Genomic DNA, 17,578 nt, shown 5'->3' with positions numbered 1-17,578 from the left:
TGGTTAAGGCGGGATGGGGATTTCATTCCCCATCCCCATCCCCGCCTTGCCAAAGCAATCCCCATCGCATGCGTTTTAGAATATACTAGTTAACTAAACTGTAAATTCAATATATTACGTCTATTATGGGGGGGGGTGTTGTTTGATGGGTCAAAACCCTTCCATTATTTTAGTTAAATTAAAACAATAGTTTAATAATACATATTTTGACATTTTAAGTCAATCTAAGGTAATTTAATAAGCTAAATAAAAAATTAATTGTTAAATTATTAGTCTACATTTTAATATATTTGCTAATTTTATTTGATATCATAATTATTTAAGTCAATTTCATATGTAATTAATTAAGGAAATTTATTATTAACTAATTCAATAATGCATATATGCTTCGTGTTATACTTACTAGTATACAACAATATGGACCCATATAGGGTACGGAACAGATCCAAATATCAAATACCCATACATTGGAAGGGTCTTTATATTGCCAATGCATTGAACTTCAGAGGACATGTTTTGTGTGGGTTGTGCCAAACGGGTCACGAGAACCCGTATTAATCTTCTTCCTTTCCTGGTCCTTGCTTGCCAATTGCCATACAAGTTTTGCGAAAAGTACCTACACATCCCTCGTTCTCGTTATGTGTCATCCAAATATCCAATTCCTCCTCTTTAAAATCAAAACGACCGCTGTCTTTCTCTCGATCTCGGTATATGTTTGGATTTCGTGATGGCCGTGGAAGGAAGGACGTTGTCGGAGATCTACCAGAGTTCGAAGAGATTGTTACTAAAGACGAGAGGCGGATTGGAGAGGCTCGAACGATTCGAATTTTCATCCTCTAATGGCGTCGACTCACCTGAACTCTCCTACGCTATCAAGAGGGACATCTCTCAGATCCAATCTCTCTGCGTCGAGATGGATCGTCTTTGGAGATCCGTCGCCTCCAAACCCCAACGTGATCTCTGGAAGAGGTACCGCTTCCTATTTGTTTCTAAGTTGGTTTCTAATTAAGCTTAGGGAGACCATAGAACTGATAATTGGATGTGGGTCTCGCGCCTTTTTCAATTAATTCATTTTGATAACGTAATAATTACTACCTTGGGGAGATTGTACAGGGGAATTCTTAGGAATTTCTTATTTGCCTCCTTTTTGCATCATTTATTTATCTTGAGATTAAGGTTCTCGATTATCATTTGAAGAAAATTCTGATATAGTGTTATTCAATTGATTTTTGTCAGATTTATCTTTCTGTTTTATTTACGGTGATGTCGCTTGAAAACAAATGAATCAGTTCGTATTTCCTGTTTCAGTCATGACCAGGTTGATATACTTGTTTGATGCTTCTCTCCAGAGTTCAAGTGCAAATTGTTTTCAGATTGTGAGAACTATTCCATTTTCTTGTTTGTTCTACCATGTCTACCTGTTGAAACCCCTTTGAACCTAGAAAAAAAAATATGCAACATGATGCTATGATCAGGTAATTTCTTGTTTTGCACCTAAGTAGTTATTTGTGAAACATAAACAATTTGGATGACAAGAAAATGAAAACATAAACATTTTCAAATATCCAAATGGCCTTCACTATGAATCATAGTGAAATTAGAAATCGTCCATCTGTAACTAAGCATAGATTTGGTCTTTAATCCTTTTATCTAGGATGGATTAGCCTAGTTCATTGTTACAAGGAGCATTAAATGTTGATAACGATCCTTCTGTTGTTTTAATAATGCAAGGAACAAAGGTCATTTGCACCTGACGCACAAGGCACAAGGCAGGTGCACCTTTTTGAAGCAAGGCACAAGATTAAAAAAATAAAAAATGTAAAAGAAATTGCAAAAAATGTAAAAATTCAAAATAAATTAAGAAAATATTAAAGTATTAATTAAAATTATAAACTTTATTTTTAAATTAAATATTTAAAAAAGATTATTAGCTCAAATTAAAATACATAACCAAAACATATTCAAAGTGAAATTGTAAACAATAAAATAAGAAATAGCATATAAAACATAGTCAAGAATGTTTTACAGGCAAAAGATCAATTAAAGAGAGTAGCGTGGTGGATCCCAATGTTAGTGGTGGCTGTTGGGAACTGAAGAGCCAAGATGGGAACGAGGCCCAACTGAAGATTATTTTGGTTCTTAGGGAAGAACCACATTTATTGGAAATTATTGGGGACGACATGGAGAAAGTAGTGGTAGGACACGTGGAAGAACAGAGGAGAAAGAGTGTTAGGTTGGATAATGATAAGCTTCTGACTTCATTAGCGGATAAGTCATGTTGGGATGTGAGATCGAGTAGAGGCTTGAGTGGGGAGTTTTTAAGAAAATGTTTAAGGAGGGTTCAAGGAATTCGTTGTCCAGGTTACCACTTGACAAAAGTTGCAACACTATTTTCAAATGCTCAAGGACTAAAAAGGTCAGGGTTGTCTTAGAAATAATTCTCTTAAGTTGCAAAAGGGGAAGAAAGAGAGATGGGTCTAGGTGGTTAGAAAATATGACACAAAAGGCAAGAGGAAGGTTGATGTTGATGTTGATGTTGAGGAAGTGCATGGTGATTATAGTTGCTGCCCATGTGACGGTGTGGGTGATCAGTCTCCTGGAAATTGTGATAAGAGAAATGCTGAGTGCGTTGTGGACTGTGGTAACTCAATTCTTTAGGAGGTTGATGTTCTGTTGAATCAAGGAATTTTTTCTACTTCGGTGGAGCCAAGTTTGAGAGGTCCAGAGGAGGAAGTTGAAGGGGTGAAGTTTGGGTTAGGGAGTGGAAAGGAGGATGGTGAGGTAGATGTTGAAGTTTGTCCAAAAGATGAAGAAGTTGGAGGTGCTTTAGAAAGGGGTTTAGTATTGTTAGATGGAAGGAGTGTCATTATGGACAAGGTACCATCTTTGTTTCCTCTGAATGTTGAGGAGGTGGTGATTGATAAATTAGGAATAAATTTGGGCCGTAGGAGGAAGGTTGAGAAGAGAAGTGAGGCCGAAGGCATTGGGGTGGTTCCTAAGGAATCTCGTTATTCCAGTAAGTTGCGCATTGCCCATGTCACAAAGGTCTTCTCATGGCTGAAGCTCAGTATGGTTGGGGTAGGTCCCACAAGGAACTTTAAGAAAGTTTATAAGAGAAATGGGGTGAAGTCAAAGGCATTCACATCGGTGAGCCTGGGTGGGGGAGAGTCTATTGTCCCCATTACTTCAGATTCGTAGCAGATAGTTAATTTGCAGTAGAAGAGGAAAAACAATGTGGATGGGGATGAAGTTGATTTAGTGAAAGGTTATTTGGATCTTGAGAAAATTGTTGAGAAGAATGTTGAGATTGGAAAAAGCCTTGGTTTGTTCTTTTTGGGTGGTGAGGCGTTTTCTAGAAGAGCTATTGAGGAGTTCAAAAGGAGGGAGGAGAGTTTGTAAAAAGATGTAGTGGGGGAAGGGGGAGAGGTTTGGAATACAATAGATGTTAAGTAGGAGGAGTTGTTTGAGGGGAGGAGTGGAGGTGGCTCTCGCAAGATGTTTGTTGTCTTGTCTTGTTGGAAGTGGGAGGAGAAAAAATTGGAAAAGTCATCCAATGCAATTTTCATATCCCTTATTCTGAAAGTGAAAGGAGCTATTATAGTAAAGGATTTTAGGCCGATAAGCCTGATCTCCAGTCCGTATAAAATAATGGCCAAGGTGCTATCAAGTAGGTTGAAGATGGTGTTGCATTTGGTGGTGGGCCTGACTCAAATGGATTTTGTCCAAGGGAAACAAATTCTAGATGAGGTCTTGATTGCAAGTGAATGTGTGGATGCAAGAATTAGGAGTGGGGAAGTTGGGGTGATTGCAAGTTAATGTATGATCATGTGGAATGGGGCTTTTTAGAAGAAGTTATGAGGAGGATGGATTTGGGTAAAGATGGAGGAGTTTGTGTTTTGGTGGGTGGGGTTTCAATTTAGTTTTTTAGTGCTTCAAGGTGCTTGAGACAAGGGTATCCACTTCCCCAGTGCTTATTGTGCTAGTGGTGGAGGTTTTGACCAAGTTGATAGTCAAAGGAAGGGATGTGGGGTTGTTTGCAACATTCAAGGTTGGTAGAGATAGAATGGCCATCTCTCACCTCCAATATGCTGATGATACATTAATATTCTTGGATGCTTCAGTGGATCTAGTTTATAACAATGTTTTAAAATGCGGAGGTGTGGCGCAAGGAGTTCCACTACCTAGAGGCGTGAGGCATAGTTCAGAATGTAAGAGGTGTAAGCCTCCTTAAGGGGGGGGGGGGGTTGAGGAGGTTATTTTTAATAAAAATATTTTATATTAAGATGAATGAAGATGCATAGCACTAGTTGAAAAGGGAGGGGGGTGTCTTGGTGCCAAAACAAGACCTACAAACAGTCTCTTGAGATATCTTTTGCTTAGGTAGTAGTTGATGGTGCCAAAACTAGCCTTTCAAATCCTTTCCCTTGAAGGCAAGAAGACAAAAGGAATACTGAACCTTCTATGGGCCTACAATTAGGCTCTTTGGCTTCTTTGGGCCAGTCCAAGCGTGACTCTTTAAATGGGCCTCTAGTTGAAGGTTTGAAAAACCTGGGCTAGAAGGAGATGGATGTTGGGACGAGGCCTAATGACTCTTCGAGTCCTTTTAAAAAGGCACATGCTGCTACTAATTCTCACGTGGCAGGGCTGAAATCTTTGATGCAGAAGAGGAAGATGGTAGTGACTCTGATGCAGAAGATACAGTCAGCCTTGGAAGCATTGATCTGCATCATTCGAAAAGTGTTTTGGAAGAGGATTATATTGATACAGAGTTCTTTTCTTTGAAGAGGACAGTTTTTTTGAACAGAAGTCTGGAGATGCGACTATCACTTGCGGATTTCTTGGGATGAGAACCTTTGAGCTTGCTGAGGTAACATAGGTGACTCCTGCATTGGTAGAGGAATCCTGCCCAATAGATCAACCTTTTCAAGATAATTGTTTTATTAGTCATTCTCATGTGCCATTTGGTTATTTGGTATGTTGAAGTCTATGGTAGAATATTCCTTATATTATCATATTTATGATTTGAACTTTGTTAAATTAGTTGTGTACCTTTAGTGAAAAATAAAAAAAGAGAAGTATGTACTTCTGTAACTGGGAATGTACCTAGAGGTGGACTTAATGAATGGTCAGAAATCATGCAAATGCCTAAGCGCTTCACAATTGTATCTTTAGGATATAAAGAATCTGTACAAACAATGACCATTTGAACCTGATGCTTTTTAGCAATTATCAAAGTTCTCATAGTTGCTTTCAACTTGACTATAGAACACCATCACTTGAATGTGCTTTGTTTTTTGTTGTACAGAAAAGTAGAACAGGTGGCTGAAGAGGCTGACTCCTTGAAGGAAAGCCTAGATAAGCACTTATTACGCCATCAGAAAAGGATGATGGAAGCTAAAGAAAGGGCTGAACTACTTGAGAGAGCTGTATGTTATCTTTTACTCTTAATTTCCACTTTTACTTGCTGTATCGTTTTTATAACTTCTGGTCCTTTGACAATCTTGTTTATTTTTTTCTCTATTTTAGAATGGGGACTCTGCTCATGTTTTGAGAATTTTTGATGATGAAGCACAAGCAATGCAATCAGCCCGTAATTCATCCAGGATGCTTGAAGAATCTTATTCTACAGGGGTAGCTATCCTTTCAAAATATGCAGAGCAAAGGGACCGTCTCAAGGTTGTTACAATTCATTGCTTGATATTTTTCAGCACGTTGGTTTCTCTCTCTCTCTCACACACACACTGTGTGTGTGGAAATACCATCACTGGGATGCTGAGCCTGTACTGTCTTTTATGATCACAACTTTGCTTATTCTCAGTCATTACTATCATATGCTAATATGACTTACCCTTCCCATGCAGAGGGCACAAAGGAAAGCACTTGACATACTAAACACAGTAGGGCTCTCCAACTCTGTACTAAAGCTGATTGAGAGGAGACACCGCACAGACAAGCGGATTGCATATGCCGGAATGGTGGTGACAATCATCGTTGTGTATGCCTTTTGGAGGTGGACACATTGATCCCCTAATACGTAAACCGGTTTTTTGTTACAAAGTTAAGATTGTTTCTCTTGAACGCTGTTCTGCAAGATATTAACAAATAAAAATAGAGATGCATTAAGCTTTAGTTGGGTTATCTGATGCCACCCATGAGACTATGGCTGAAGCCTGAATCGCATTGAAAGGTTATGTTTGATGTTACCGATTTTAACAGGAAAAGCCCGTGATTTTAAACCAAAAGAAGAGGTAGAGAGAAAAAATGAAGACCATAAAAGGTCGGAGAGAGGTGTAGTGTTAATGGGTCAACTTGCTACCATTAGATAAAATGTATGAATATGACTTTAACCGGCTCGTAGCCCAACGAATTGGAAATTTTGCTTAAGGATCTGTGTTAAACCCCAATTTTAGGCTTTTTGACTTTATATTATGTTTTTAAAAGAGCATTATTTGGATGAGGCCATAAGCTTTTGTTTTTGGGATTTGGTAACAATTGCTTTAAAAATTTTATTAGCCAGGATCCGTGCGATGCATGGACTTCGTTGAAAGAAATTGATCTAAAAGGAGTTTTATGTCATTTTTTATTGGGTTAAGTAAAATTAAATTCATCACAAGCATTATTTTTGTGGTATGTATTGTTTGATAGAGATGTTTTAAATTTCATTAAATTTTTATTTTTAATGATATTTATTGAGGTTGATTATCAACCCGGAACCAGAACAATTTTGGTCATTGGTTTTTGAGTCAAAGGGCAATTTAAAAATAATTAAAATAAAAATGGCCAAAAACCATTATTCAGGTTGAATGGGTTGATGGTTTGATTGCCCAGGGGTGAAATGAAACAACTCAAGGGTGAAATGGAACCGGTTTGTCTGGACAGTTTTTGGGTTGAATGGTCCAACTGTTTGAGTCAATGATGCTTCAAAAACCATGGATTACATAATATAAATATTATATTTTTTTATAGGAAATATAAAATATTATATAATATATTATAGATTTTATATTATAATATTTATATATTAAATGTAAAAGATGATATAAAGTAATATGTCGTACACATTATCTATTGGAAGATTAGTGTTAGGCTCAGGGTGGGTTAGACAAATCATGGTTTTTGAATTGTCATTAACTCAAATGGTCGAACCGTTCAGCCTGGAAACCATCCAAGCGACTAATTCCATTTCACCCCTCCGATCTTTTGCCAAAAATCATTGACTTGGTCAGTAATCATTAACTCAGGTGGCCAACCATCAACCTGTTCAACCCAGACAATGGTTTTTAGTTGTTTTTTGTTTTTATTTTAAATTGCAATAAGTCGTTTATTCAAACCAGATGATTGAACCGTTGACCTAGAAACCTATGGCCAAAACAGTTTTGGTCTGAGTCAGTTTTTAAAACATTGGGACAAATACCACCCTACCCTGTCCTTGGTCACCAAAGTTTGTGCTTCCCTGAAACCCACCCTAGATCAATGATTAAAACAATTTTCCTAACTGGGCTAGGGCAAGTTGGAGCCCTAGTAGGAGTGGGTTACATTGCCATCTTAGGTTTTCAAATGCACTATAGAAAAATACAATCGAAAAGATGAAGGTCTGGTTGCTATCGAGTTGAACCCCTATAGGGTTGGATCAAGTTTAGAAACTGTCATTATGTTGGGTTTGAGTAGAAGCATTGGAGGGTTGGGATAAGGTGAAGGCAAACCCATACTGAACCCAACTTGAACTTGTGTTTATTTTTCATTATTTTAAAATTGAATTTAAATCAATCTTAAATTAGTAATTTTTACTTTTATTTAGTAAATTGTTATTGATGTTTAATTCAAGTTATGATATTGTGCTAAGTTTACTATAATTTAAATTTTTAATAATGTTAGAATTTGTTATTATAAATTAAGTGTGAAGGCAAGCCCATATTGAACACAGCTTGTTGTGTTTATTTTTCATTATTTTAAAATTGAATTTTAATCAATTTTAGTCTATTTAGTAAATTGTTATTGATGTGTAATTTAAGTTATAATTGATGGAGCGCAATCCGGTCACTCCTAACTGGCACTTACGTGGCTCTTGGAAGGTACCTGAGATGGATAAGAAGAAGAATCCCCGGGGGCTTGCCCGGCGGGAACACTCCGATGCTTAAGTTAGTATTTTGTAGGAGAAGCAAGGAGAAGATGAAGGCTAAGAGTGCAGATAGCGCGTGAGTAGAAGATCATACCTCTCTTCCTTGATAATAAGCTCCTTACAACAGAAATCCATTGCATCAGGCCCACTGGCCTCTGACAGGGCAGGTATAACCGCCACTGTCAGCCTGCCGCAGCCGTTACAGGCAGGGCTGAGGTGGCAAACGCGGGGCCGTCATTGCAGGGTACGTGCCTGTCAAGTGTGAGGCACCCTCTAAAGGTGGCAGGCACGACGCTGTCTGACGAGGGATATGGCTGCTGCCCCCTGATTTGTCGGGTACGGTGGTCGGGCAGGAGGTCTTCCTACGATATGCCGAACTACCTTTCCGTGAGTTTCCCTGTGCCGGGCTACCTCGGAAGTGGCGAGTTGCCTGTGGCAAGCTAAGCCGAGCTGTCTGGCCCGAGGTGTCTACACCTCGGGGTGTCTTCACCTCGGGGTGTCTATAGGCGGATCGGTGTGTGTTCCTGTCTGGGAGTGGTCCGAGATCCACTAGGAGGAGCTCGGGTATTAGGAAAGGTCAGGGGGGCCCCGAGCTCGGAGGTAGCTCGGGGTGCCTTAGCCCTCGGGGTGGCGGTGCAGGCCAGGCGGCTCCCGGCGAGTAGTCTATTCCGTCAAGTTGCCGGGATGAACTCGGTGGGACCTTCCCTCCGAGTTGTGTTTGCGCCTGTTGTGCTGTCGCGCTGAGTCATCGTTTGAGCAAGGTCACACACACGTGTACTCGGGCTACGAGGTCGGGCCAAATCACCCTCCATCAATTTCCCCCCACTCCCTGTATTGGTCGTGTTGACCCAGCGCGGGGAGTTCATGTCGCGCCGGGTGGATTTGGCTTCGACACTTATGCTGCTTCGTCACACGTTCCGTCCAGCTGGACCGGTCTAGTTCCCGGCTCGGTTAAAAGGAACCCGGGTCACGTTCAGCTTACGCGCGGATGTCACGCGGTTTGGACTTCGTGGACGCGAAAAAATGCGCTAAATCGATTTCGCCTCAAGGAACCCATAGCCGGTTTTTCTAAGAGTCGTTGGATCGTCTTGATCGCGACCGTTGATGCTCGGGCACAGTGGCTATTAATAGTGGGGGACCCTTGGCCATTTCTTCGCCACAAAGTCTCCAGCGTCAGTGTTTGAGCTCGCGTCTGAAGTTCTTAGCTCGGGTCTTCTAGCTCGGTTCGTTCCTCTTGTCAGTTCGCGTCTCCAGTGGTGAGTCCCCGTGCTCCTCTTTCTTTTCTGAGCACTCTTTCCTTTTTTCCTTGCAATGTCGTCCAACGTAGATGTAGATAGTCTCATCAACGAGCCCGTGGTGGGTACCTCGGCTCAGGGTGGCTCCTCTACCGCCCAGCCGTCCAATGTACGGGCAGCTTCGGGTCAACTGGCATCCACCTCCCACCGAGGTCGGGTGCCAGATCAGTTCGACCCTTCCACAATGACTTCGGAGAGGCTCCAGGACCTCATACAGAGGTTCAACCTCCCTAGGGAATACTCATATAGCCTTCCTACCGGCAACTTCCCATGGGAGAACGGTCCTGATGAGATCGTGGTCTTTAGGGAGCAACTGGTAGCCGGACTCCGACTTCCTCTTCACCCTTTGATTGTTGAGGTGCTGGTGCACTTTAACATCACCTTGGATCAACTTCACCCGAACTCCATACAAATTGTGGTGGGGTCCATCTCCCTTTGTTTTGACCGTTCTCTCTCCATTGACCTAGACATCCTTAGCACAATCTTGGCCATAAAGAAGAGTGCTTTGAGCACTCTCCCTGGGCACAGACGGTCTTACTACCTGTCTCCCCGCCCGTGTTTCAAACTCATGCACAAGCTCCCGAGTAAAGTCCCGGCCTAGAAGCGGGACTACTTCATAGTTCCGAGCAGCACGGGGTGACCCTTCCCCACTGACTGGAGGGTGGCCATGCAAGACCCCGATGTCATCCTAGACGGGAAGATCAAGAAGGCACTCCAGTTGTTGGCTCAGCTCGGGTTGAATTACAAAGACTTCACATCCGAGGAGAAGCTCATCCTGGCCGGCTTGAGCCCGGGTAGGTTTTTCTTCACTTCGGCTTTTCTGTTCATATATTTACTTCGGGGTTACTAACGCCGACCTTCACTGCAGGTCCTATGGAGGCAGAGAAGATTGACGGTCAAAGACTCTTCCGTCAAATGAAGAGGAAGAAGCGCGTGGCCAAGAAGGCTCGCGTTGAATCTCCGTAGGCCTCCGCCGAGGCTCAACCTTCACAAGTCCCGACTCCGGAGCCCGAGCTCCCCCATCCTCACCCCGTCATCAACTTGGAGGAGGACATGGTGCGTCAAGGCCCCGAGATGGCGGCAGAGCCCACCACGGAGCCTGCCGAGACCGTCGCCGGGAGTGACACAGGAGCTGCCCCTGGGGCATGCCCTGCGGAGACTATTGCCAGGGCCTGTCCTACTAATACTGTTGCCGAAGCTTCTGAGGAGTCTGCCCATGTGGCGGAGGTGACTGTCTCAAGCTCAAATAGCCCAGGGGATGAAAGTATTCTGAACCCCCGATGCAGTCTGCAGAAGAGCAAGGAGGTTGCTTATCCGGAGGAGGTCACTGAATGGGCTGATCTTACTCCCGGTCAGCTCGGTGGCCGAGCTACCGCGCATGCCATGGTGGTGAGTTCTTCCCCTCTCCCTCACTTCTTTCTTTTCTTCTTTCCCCCCCCCCTTTTTTTTTACTGACCGGTCTTGCCTTTGTGCAGGTGAACTCCGTTGTGCGTGCCTCGACCTTTCAATCCGATCGGAACTTGAGATGGGCTCTGGATGCTGAGAGGTCGTCCCGTGAAGCCCATACCGAGCTAAGGGTAGCTCGGGGTCAAATCCACCGCCTTCAGAACGACGCCTCAGCTCAGAAGAGCTTCATTGAGGTGCTGTTGGCAAAGAAGAACGAGCTGGCCCGAGACAAGGACAGGCTGAGGGCCGAAGTAAACGGTTTCAAGGTCGGTCAGGAAGCACTGAGGCTGGAGGTAGACAGTCTCAAGGCAGACCGAGACAGCCTTAGGGCAGATTGGGATAAGCTTGGGGCAGACTGGGACGCCCTGAAGCTTGAGGTGCAGAGCCTTAAAGAGGCCAAGGGAAAGTTAGAGCAAAAGGTGAAGTTCTTCCGAGCTGATATCAAGGAGAAGACGGAAATTTTTGAGGATGCCCTCGAGGAGACCAAAGTGCAGTCTGTCATCGATTGCGTCCAGTCGTTGAGGTTTGACAACATGATGACCGAGGCTTACCGCAAGGGCTTCAAGCTTAGCCGATGGCTGATCAGGCACCTCTACCCCGATCTGGATACCAGCGCCATCACTACTTCCCGGATCACTGATGACATAGTGCGTCAGTCAGCGGATGATCCAAACTCTGAAGACGAAGGCGCCGATAATGAAGCGGAGGCTGCTGGCCCAGTTACTGCCCCCGAGGAGGTCCTTGGCAAAGACAGCGAGCCTCCAAAATAGCTCGGTCCTTGTATTAATCTTCTCTTTTTCTTTTTTCTTGTAACACAACTTTGTAATGAAATCTTCATAATGAAAAATTCACTTTGCCAAACACTTGTGCAATTTTCTTTTACTTGCCGAAGTGGTTGTCTTATTCTAAACTGTTAGGCAGTAGGCTAATTACCCAAAGTGAGGGTTCCTCAACTGTCGTGGTCCCGAACTGTATTCCAACACTTAGTAGGGGTAGACTTGTGTACACCGAGGTGAGTGACATAGTAGGGTACATGCCCGACCTATCTGCACCCGGGTTAAGTTGACATTAGTTGTCCTTTACGGGTTTAACTTGTTGCATGCCAGGGCGGGCTATCCGTCACAAGGTTCTCGCCCAAACTGCCTGTGCCTTAGGCATTGCAAGTACTTAGCCTATGCCGACGAGGCAACTAGGTCTTGTATGGTGCCGAGGTCTTTCGTTAGCTCGGTGTTTTAGCCCTTAGGCTGGAGGAGCGGCTTATAATCCGTTCTCCTAGAGTTTGCCCATGTCGTAGAGGCGACTGGGCCTTATTGCACCGAGGTCATGTTAGCTCAGTATTTTGGCCCTTAGGCTCGGGGAGTGGCTCGTGGCCTACTCAGTTGTTACAGATAGTATTGTCTTAAGTTGACAATATTCCATGCCCGAGGTACTTGTTTTCCTTCGAGGGTCTCGAGCTCGTACGTTCCTTCCCCAAGCACTCGTTTCACTCGGTAAGGTCCTTCCCAGTTGGACCTAAGCTTGCCAGCGCCGGGCTCAGGTACCATAACTTTACGAAGGACCAGGTCACCAACGCGGAGGTTCCACTTCTTGACCCTGGCGTTATAGTACCGAGCTAATCTCTACTGGTAGGCTGCAGTCCTGATGTATGTAAGGTCCCTCACTTCGTCGAGTAGATCGAGGTTGGTATGCAGCTCATCTTCGTTCGTCTGATCACTGTATGCTTCTAGTCGCAGTGTAGGTACTTCAATCTCTGCGGGGATAACTGCTTCGATGCCGTAGGTGAGGTTGAAGGGGGTTTCTCCCGTGGAAGTCTTCTCTGTGGTCTGGTAGGCCCATAGAACACTAGGTAGCTCATCTGCCCATAACCCTTTAGCTCGGTCTAACCGTGCCTTCAGTCCGCGGAGGATGACTCTGTTTGTGACTTCTGTCTGACCGTTTGCTTGAGGGTGTGTGACTGAAGTAAAGTTCTGTCGGATCCCCATGTCTTGGCACCAGTCCTGGAATTTGATGTCCTCGAACTGCTTGCCGTTGTTAGAAATCAGTACCCGTGGTAACCCGAAACAGCACACGATGTTCTTCCAAAAGAAGTTTTGGACGTTCCGGGCTGTGATCGTTACAAGGGGTTCAACCTCTACCCACTTGGTGAAGTAATCCACTGCTACTACTAAGAACTTCCTCCCACCCGTTGCTAGTGGGAATGGCCCGAGTAGATCGATGCCCAATTGTGCGAAGGGCCACGGGTTGGTGAGATACTTGAGGTCGGAAGTAGGTTGGTGGTGGATATTGGCGTGCTTCTGGCATTTGTCACATTTTTTAACGAGTTCAATGGCATATACCTTCATTGTTGGCCAATAATACCCCTGTCGAAGTGCCTTTTGGGCGAGAGCCTTGCCCCCCAGGTGTCCGCCGCACAGTCCCTCATGACTGTCGCGGAGTATGAGTTCGGCTTTGGTAGGTCGCAAGCAACGCAGGTAGGGAAGCATGTAGGATCTCCGGTATAGCCATTCGTCCATCATGACGTATTTGGCTGCCTGGCACTGCACCCTTCTGGCTGCATTGCGATTTGCAGGGAGGGTCCCGTGTAGCAAGAAGCTCGCGAGCGGGTCAATCCAGCTCGGCTCTGCTTGAAGATGGAAGTGACCTCCTCTTCCCCCCGCCTCCCCCAAGAATGCTAGGTCAAGGCAAGTCCTCTATGTACACGGTTCTCATGGTGATGTCGCTGGTGCTGGCTAACCGAGACAAGGCGTCGGCCTCAGCGTTCTCCGACCTAGGGATTTGTCTAATGAAGTGTGACTGGAAGTTGAGCAGGGCCTCTCTAACTTTGGCTAAGTAGGCAACCATGGTTGGCTCGCAAGCTTCGTACTCGCCAGTGACCTGGTTGACCACGAGTTGGGAGTCGCTACAAATAACGATGTGCTTGGATTTCACTTCTCTGGCTAAGGCTAGTCCAACTATCAACGCCTCGTACTCCACTCCGTTGTTAGATGCCGCGAAATCGAAGCATAGCGTGTACTCCAGTTTCGTGCCACTTGGGCCGTGCAGGACTATTCCGGCTCTGCTGCCCTATTGGTTCGAGGAGCCATCTACGTGAAGGATCCAGGGCTCCTCATCCCAGCTCGCGCTTGGCCGAACTAGGAGAGATGCCACACTGGCTTCTACCACACGGGGCTCGGACTCAACTGGCCTGGGAGCTTCAGGCTCACCCGAATTGGGGACCTCGTGCTCAACCAGCCTGGGAATTTCGGAACTGAATGTGCATTCGGCGATGAAATCTGCTAAGGCTTGAGCCTTAATGGCAGTTCGCGGCTTGTACTGGAGGTCGTACTCGCTGAGCTCAACGGCCCACTTCGTCAACCGACCAGAGACCTCGGGCTTAAGTAAGACTTGCCTCAGAGGTTTGTCGGTGAGGACGATAACAGTGTGAATCTGGAAGTACGGGCGGAGCTTCCGAGCTGCAATTACCAGTGCATATGCTAGCTTCTCTATCTCCGGATATCTCACCTCTGCTCCCTGCAATACTTTACTAACATAATAGATGGGTTGCTGGACCCGATCTACTTCCTTTATTAGTATCGAACTGACCATATCGTCGCTCGCCGAGAGGTACAGTTCTAAAACATTGCCCTCCTCGGGCCGGGTTAAGATCGGCACGCTAGCAAGGTATTTCTTGAGCTCGCCGAATGCGAGCTGGCAGTCTATTCGAACCCTTTGCTCTTTATTGCCTTAAAGAATGGCAGATAGCGGTCCGCCGACTTGGACATGAAGCGGCTCAGGGCGGCTATGCGGCCATTCAACCTCTAAACCTCCTTCAACTTCCAGGGTGGTCTCATATCTAAGATTACCTTAATCTTATCCGGGTTGGCCTCAATGCCTCGTTGGTTAACGATGTACCCTAGGAATTTACCCATGGTAACACCGAAGACACACTTGTTTGGATTCAATTTCATATTAAATTTATGCAGAATTTCAAAAACAGAATGCAAGTCTTGTATTAATTCATGCGAAGGGCATAACCTTGTACAGTATAGACCGAACTCCATGATGAAGGTAGTCTTTTCTTCGTCTGTCGGGTCCATCTTGATTTGGTTATAGCCCGAATAGGCGTCTAAGAAACTCAGCAACTTGTGCCCTGAGGTCGCGTCACCAAGCGGTCAATTCTGGGGAGCGGGAAGCAGTCGTTCGGGCAAGCTCGGTTTAGATCGGTGTAGTCGACGCACATGTGCCACTTGCTATTAGCCCTCTTTACCAGAACGGGGTTGGCTACCCAGCTCGGGTAATGGACTTCTCTTATGAATTCAGCTGCGAGGAGCTTCGCAACCTCCTCGTCGACCGCTTTCCACCGCTCCGGGGCTAGGTTGCGTTTCTTCTGTTTCACGGGCCTAACTACAGGATCAGTATTGAGCTTGTGAGTTATAAGGTCAGGGTCTATACCGGGCATCTCTACTGCGGACCATGCAAAAATATCTAAATTTTGAAGTAAGAAACATACCAGTTCGGATCGTAGAGGTTCCTGGACGGAAGCACCGATCTAAAGCGTCCAAGCTGGGTCTGCGGCTGAGGTCGGAACAACGACTGTTTCTTCCGTGGATGTAGCTCGTTCTTCGCCTTGCTCTGTAGGCTGCTCCAGTTCGAGGTCGTCGCCACCTTGGTCTTTCCCTTTAGGGCGGCGACATAGCACATGCGGGACTCGAGCTGGTCACCCCGCGCTACCCCCACACCGAAGTTTGCAGGGAACTTCATTGCGAAATGATAAGTGGAGACCACCGCCCGTAGGACATGGGCGATCAGCCGACCTATTATGGCATTGTATGGGGCAGGGGTCGCGACCACCAGGAATTCGTGGTTGAGTCTGACTACGCAGGGCCATGTGCCGACTTCCACAAGTATTGTCACTTTTCCAAGGGGCCTGACTTCTTCTCCGCTGAAGCCCACCAAAGGAGTGTTCATGGGCTTCAAGTCACTTCCCTGCAACTGAAGCTGGTCGAACGCGGCTTTGAAGAGAATATTTGCCGAGCTGGCCGAGTCAACGAGTACGCGCCTGACCTCGAAGTTGTTGATCCTCAGCTTTATCACAAGCGCGTCGTCGTGAGGGTAGTGGACCCCTCGCGCATCGTCTTCTGTGAAGAAAATTGGCTCTTCTATCTTCGGCCGCTTCGGAGGATTCTGTTCTTCCTGAGTAGCTTCACGAACTGACGTCCGAGCTGCCGCTGAAGTACAACCCGCGACGATCGAGCCTCCCACTATCACGTGGATGGTGCCCCGAACTGGCCTCTCTTCCGGAGGCTACTTCTACGACTGTTCGGCCGGCCTGCTGCTGGACTCGGGAGAGTCCTTACCGTGCTCCCCTCGCCGACCTGTTTTATTTTTATTTTGTACAAAGTTCCTTAAATATCCGCGACGGATGAGCTTCTCTATCTCGTCGTGGAGGTTCTTGCAACTTTCAGTACTGTGACCTTGATCTCTGTGAAAACTATAGTACAAGTTCTTATTTCTCTCGTTGGGATTTCCCCTCAGACGGGGTGGCCACTTCACATACGGGGCATCCTTGATCGCCATCAGGATTTCGGCCCGCTTTGCGTTCAGTGGGGTGTAATCAGTTCGGTCCACTACGGGAGCTCGGAACGACTGACCCGACTTTGCCCCCCGAGCTGCATCTTTTTTTTTTCGGCTGACCCCTTGGCTGGAAGGCTCTCCTTCCCTTTTCCTCTTGGGCGCGCCCTCGCCCTTCTGGTTGATCTCTTCCTCCGTGGCTATAAACCTGTTCGCGAGCTTAAGAAATTCGGTTATGGTCACCGGTTGGTTGACGACCATGTGCCATTTGAACTCTTTATGCGTCACGCCTTTCTTGGCTGCTGCGAGGCGCACGGCGGGGTCCTAGCACGGTATCTGCATGCACACATCATTCAACCGCTTGATATAGCCCCGGATGGACTCTCCCTCTCTCTGCACTATGTTGAGGAGGTTTTCTTCAGTTCGCAGGCACTGCTTGCTAGTGATGAAGTGGGACGTAAAGGCTTGCGCGAACTGCGCCCAACTTCTTATCGATCCAGGTGCCAGGTTCTGGTACCATGTACGGGCTACTCCTCTGAAAGTGGTGGAGAAGTCCACGCACATGCATGACTCATTGGCTCTCGCCAGGTGCATCTGCGACTGGAAGGCATCTACGTGGTCATTTAGGTCAAACGACCCATCATACTTGTCAAGAGGGGGGAGCTTGAAGTCTTTAGGCATTGGGACTGCCAGGAGTTCGGAAGATAGGGGGATGGAACTGAAAGGAGGGGAGCCTTAGCTTCGCCCGAGCTTACCTCTTCTCTGCCTCCGAGCTCGGGCAGGTTGTGGGTAGCAGATCGGCGAGCCCGGCGGCGGCGTCTCTACTTCTTGGCAGGTTTCGCATTTGTGCTGCTCACTTCCGTGCTGTCAGGAATGGTTTGTGTAGGAAGCAGCTCGGGCGGCTAGTGATGGCTGCGGACAGAGGGATCCTGCTTGGAGTTTGCAGCCAGGATCTCAAACCGGTTCTCCAGGAGCAGGGTTCCGGACTTCGACTGCCGAGGTGATGTAGACCCGGTCTTTCTTGTCTGTCACGAGAGGAAACATGGCTCTTCAGAGGGTTTTGGGAGGCTTCTCCTTGGCGAGAAGGGCGTTCATCCTGGCAGAGAGACCTAGCTCACTGTGAGGCTGGGTGCCGAGGAGGAAGCTGCGGCTGCTGAAGCTGAGGTTG

The 17,578-nt window shown here is 46.2% G+C and overlaps 2 protein-coding genes across 2 annotated transcripts; both read left to right on the top strand.

Annotated features, from left to right (window-relative positions):
- The first annotated feature begins 588 nt into the window (after nt 1–588).
- LOC104593494 (membrin-11-like) lies at nt 589–6,129 on the top strand. Its single transcript, XM_010253368.3, has 4 exons — nt 589–969; nt 5,306–5,426; nt 5,527–5,676; nt 5,862–6,129. Exons 1-4 carry the CDS (start codon nt 728–730, stop codon nt 6,021–6,023), a joined length of 675 nt encoding a protein of 224 aa, XP_010251670.1. The 5' UTR covers nt 589–727; the 3' UTR covers nt 6,024–6,129.
- A 799-nt stretch (nt 6,130–6,928) lies between these two features.
- LOC148790279 (uncharacterized) lies at nt 6,929–11,876 on the top strand. Its single transcript, XM_088891403.1, has 2 exons — nt 6,929–10,803; nt 10,890–11,876. The coding sequence occupies exons 1-2, from the start codon at nt 10,468–10,470 to the stop codon at nt 11,628–11,630; spliced, it is 1,077 nt and encodes a 358-aa protein (XP_088747529.1). The 5' UTR covers nt 6,929–10,467; the 3' UTR covers nt 11,631–11,876.
- Nucleotides 11,877–17,578: the final 5,702 nt, after the last annotated feature.

Source organism: Nelumbo nucifera, chromosome 7, assembly GCF_055504915.1.
Source record: "Nelumbo nucifera cultivar China Antique chromosome 7, China Antique-T2T, whole genome shotgun sequence".
In the NCBI taxonomy this organism is placed as follows: Eukaryota; Viridiplantae; Streptophyta; class Magnoliopsida; order Proteales; family Nelumbonaceae; genus Nelumbo; species Nelumbo nucifera.
The sequence above is the reverse complement of the archived record's forward strand: the minus strand, read 5'-3'. Positions and strand labels throughout refer to the sequence as shown.

Excerpts from the sequence above, each read along its gene's own strand:
- LOC104593494 (XM_010253368.3), top strand. The coding sequence starts at position 728 with ATGGCCGTGGAAGGAAGGACGTTGTCGGAGATCTACCAGAGTTCGAAG. Across the intron at positions 5,427-5,526 it reads CTGAACTACTTGAGAGAGCT|AATGGGGACTCTGCTCATGT; the intron begins GTATGTTATCTT and ends TCTCTATTTTAG. Across the intron at positions 5,677-5,861 it reads AGCAAAGGGACCGTCTCAAG|AGGGCACAAAGGAAAGCACT; the intron begins GTTGTTACAATT and ends CTTCCCATGCAG.
- LOC148790279 (XM_088891403.1), top strand. The coding sequence starts at position 10,468 with ATGGTGCGTCAAGGCCCCGAGATGGCGGCAGAGCCCACCACGGAGCCT. Across the intron at positions 10,804-10,889 it reads CTACCGCGCATGCCATGGTG|GTGAACTCCGTTGTGCGTGC; the intron begins GTGAGTTCTTCC and ends GCCTTTGTGCAG.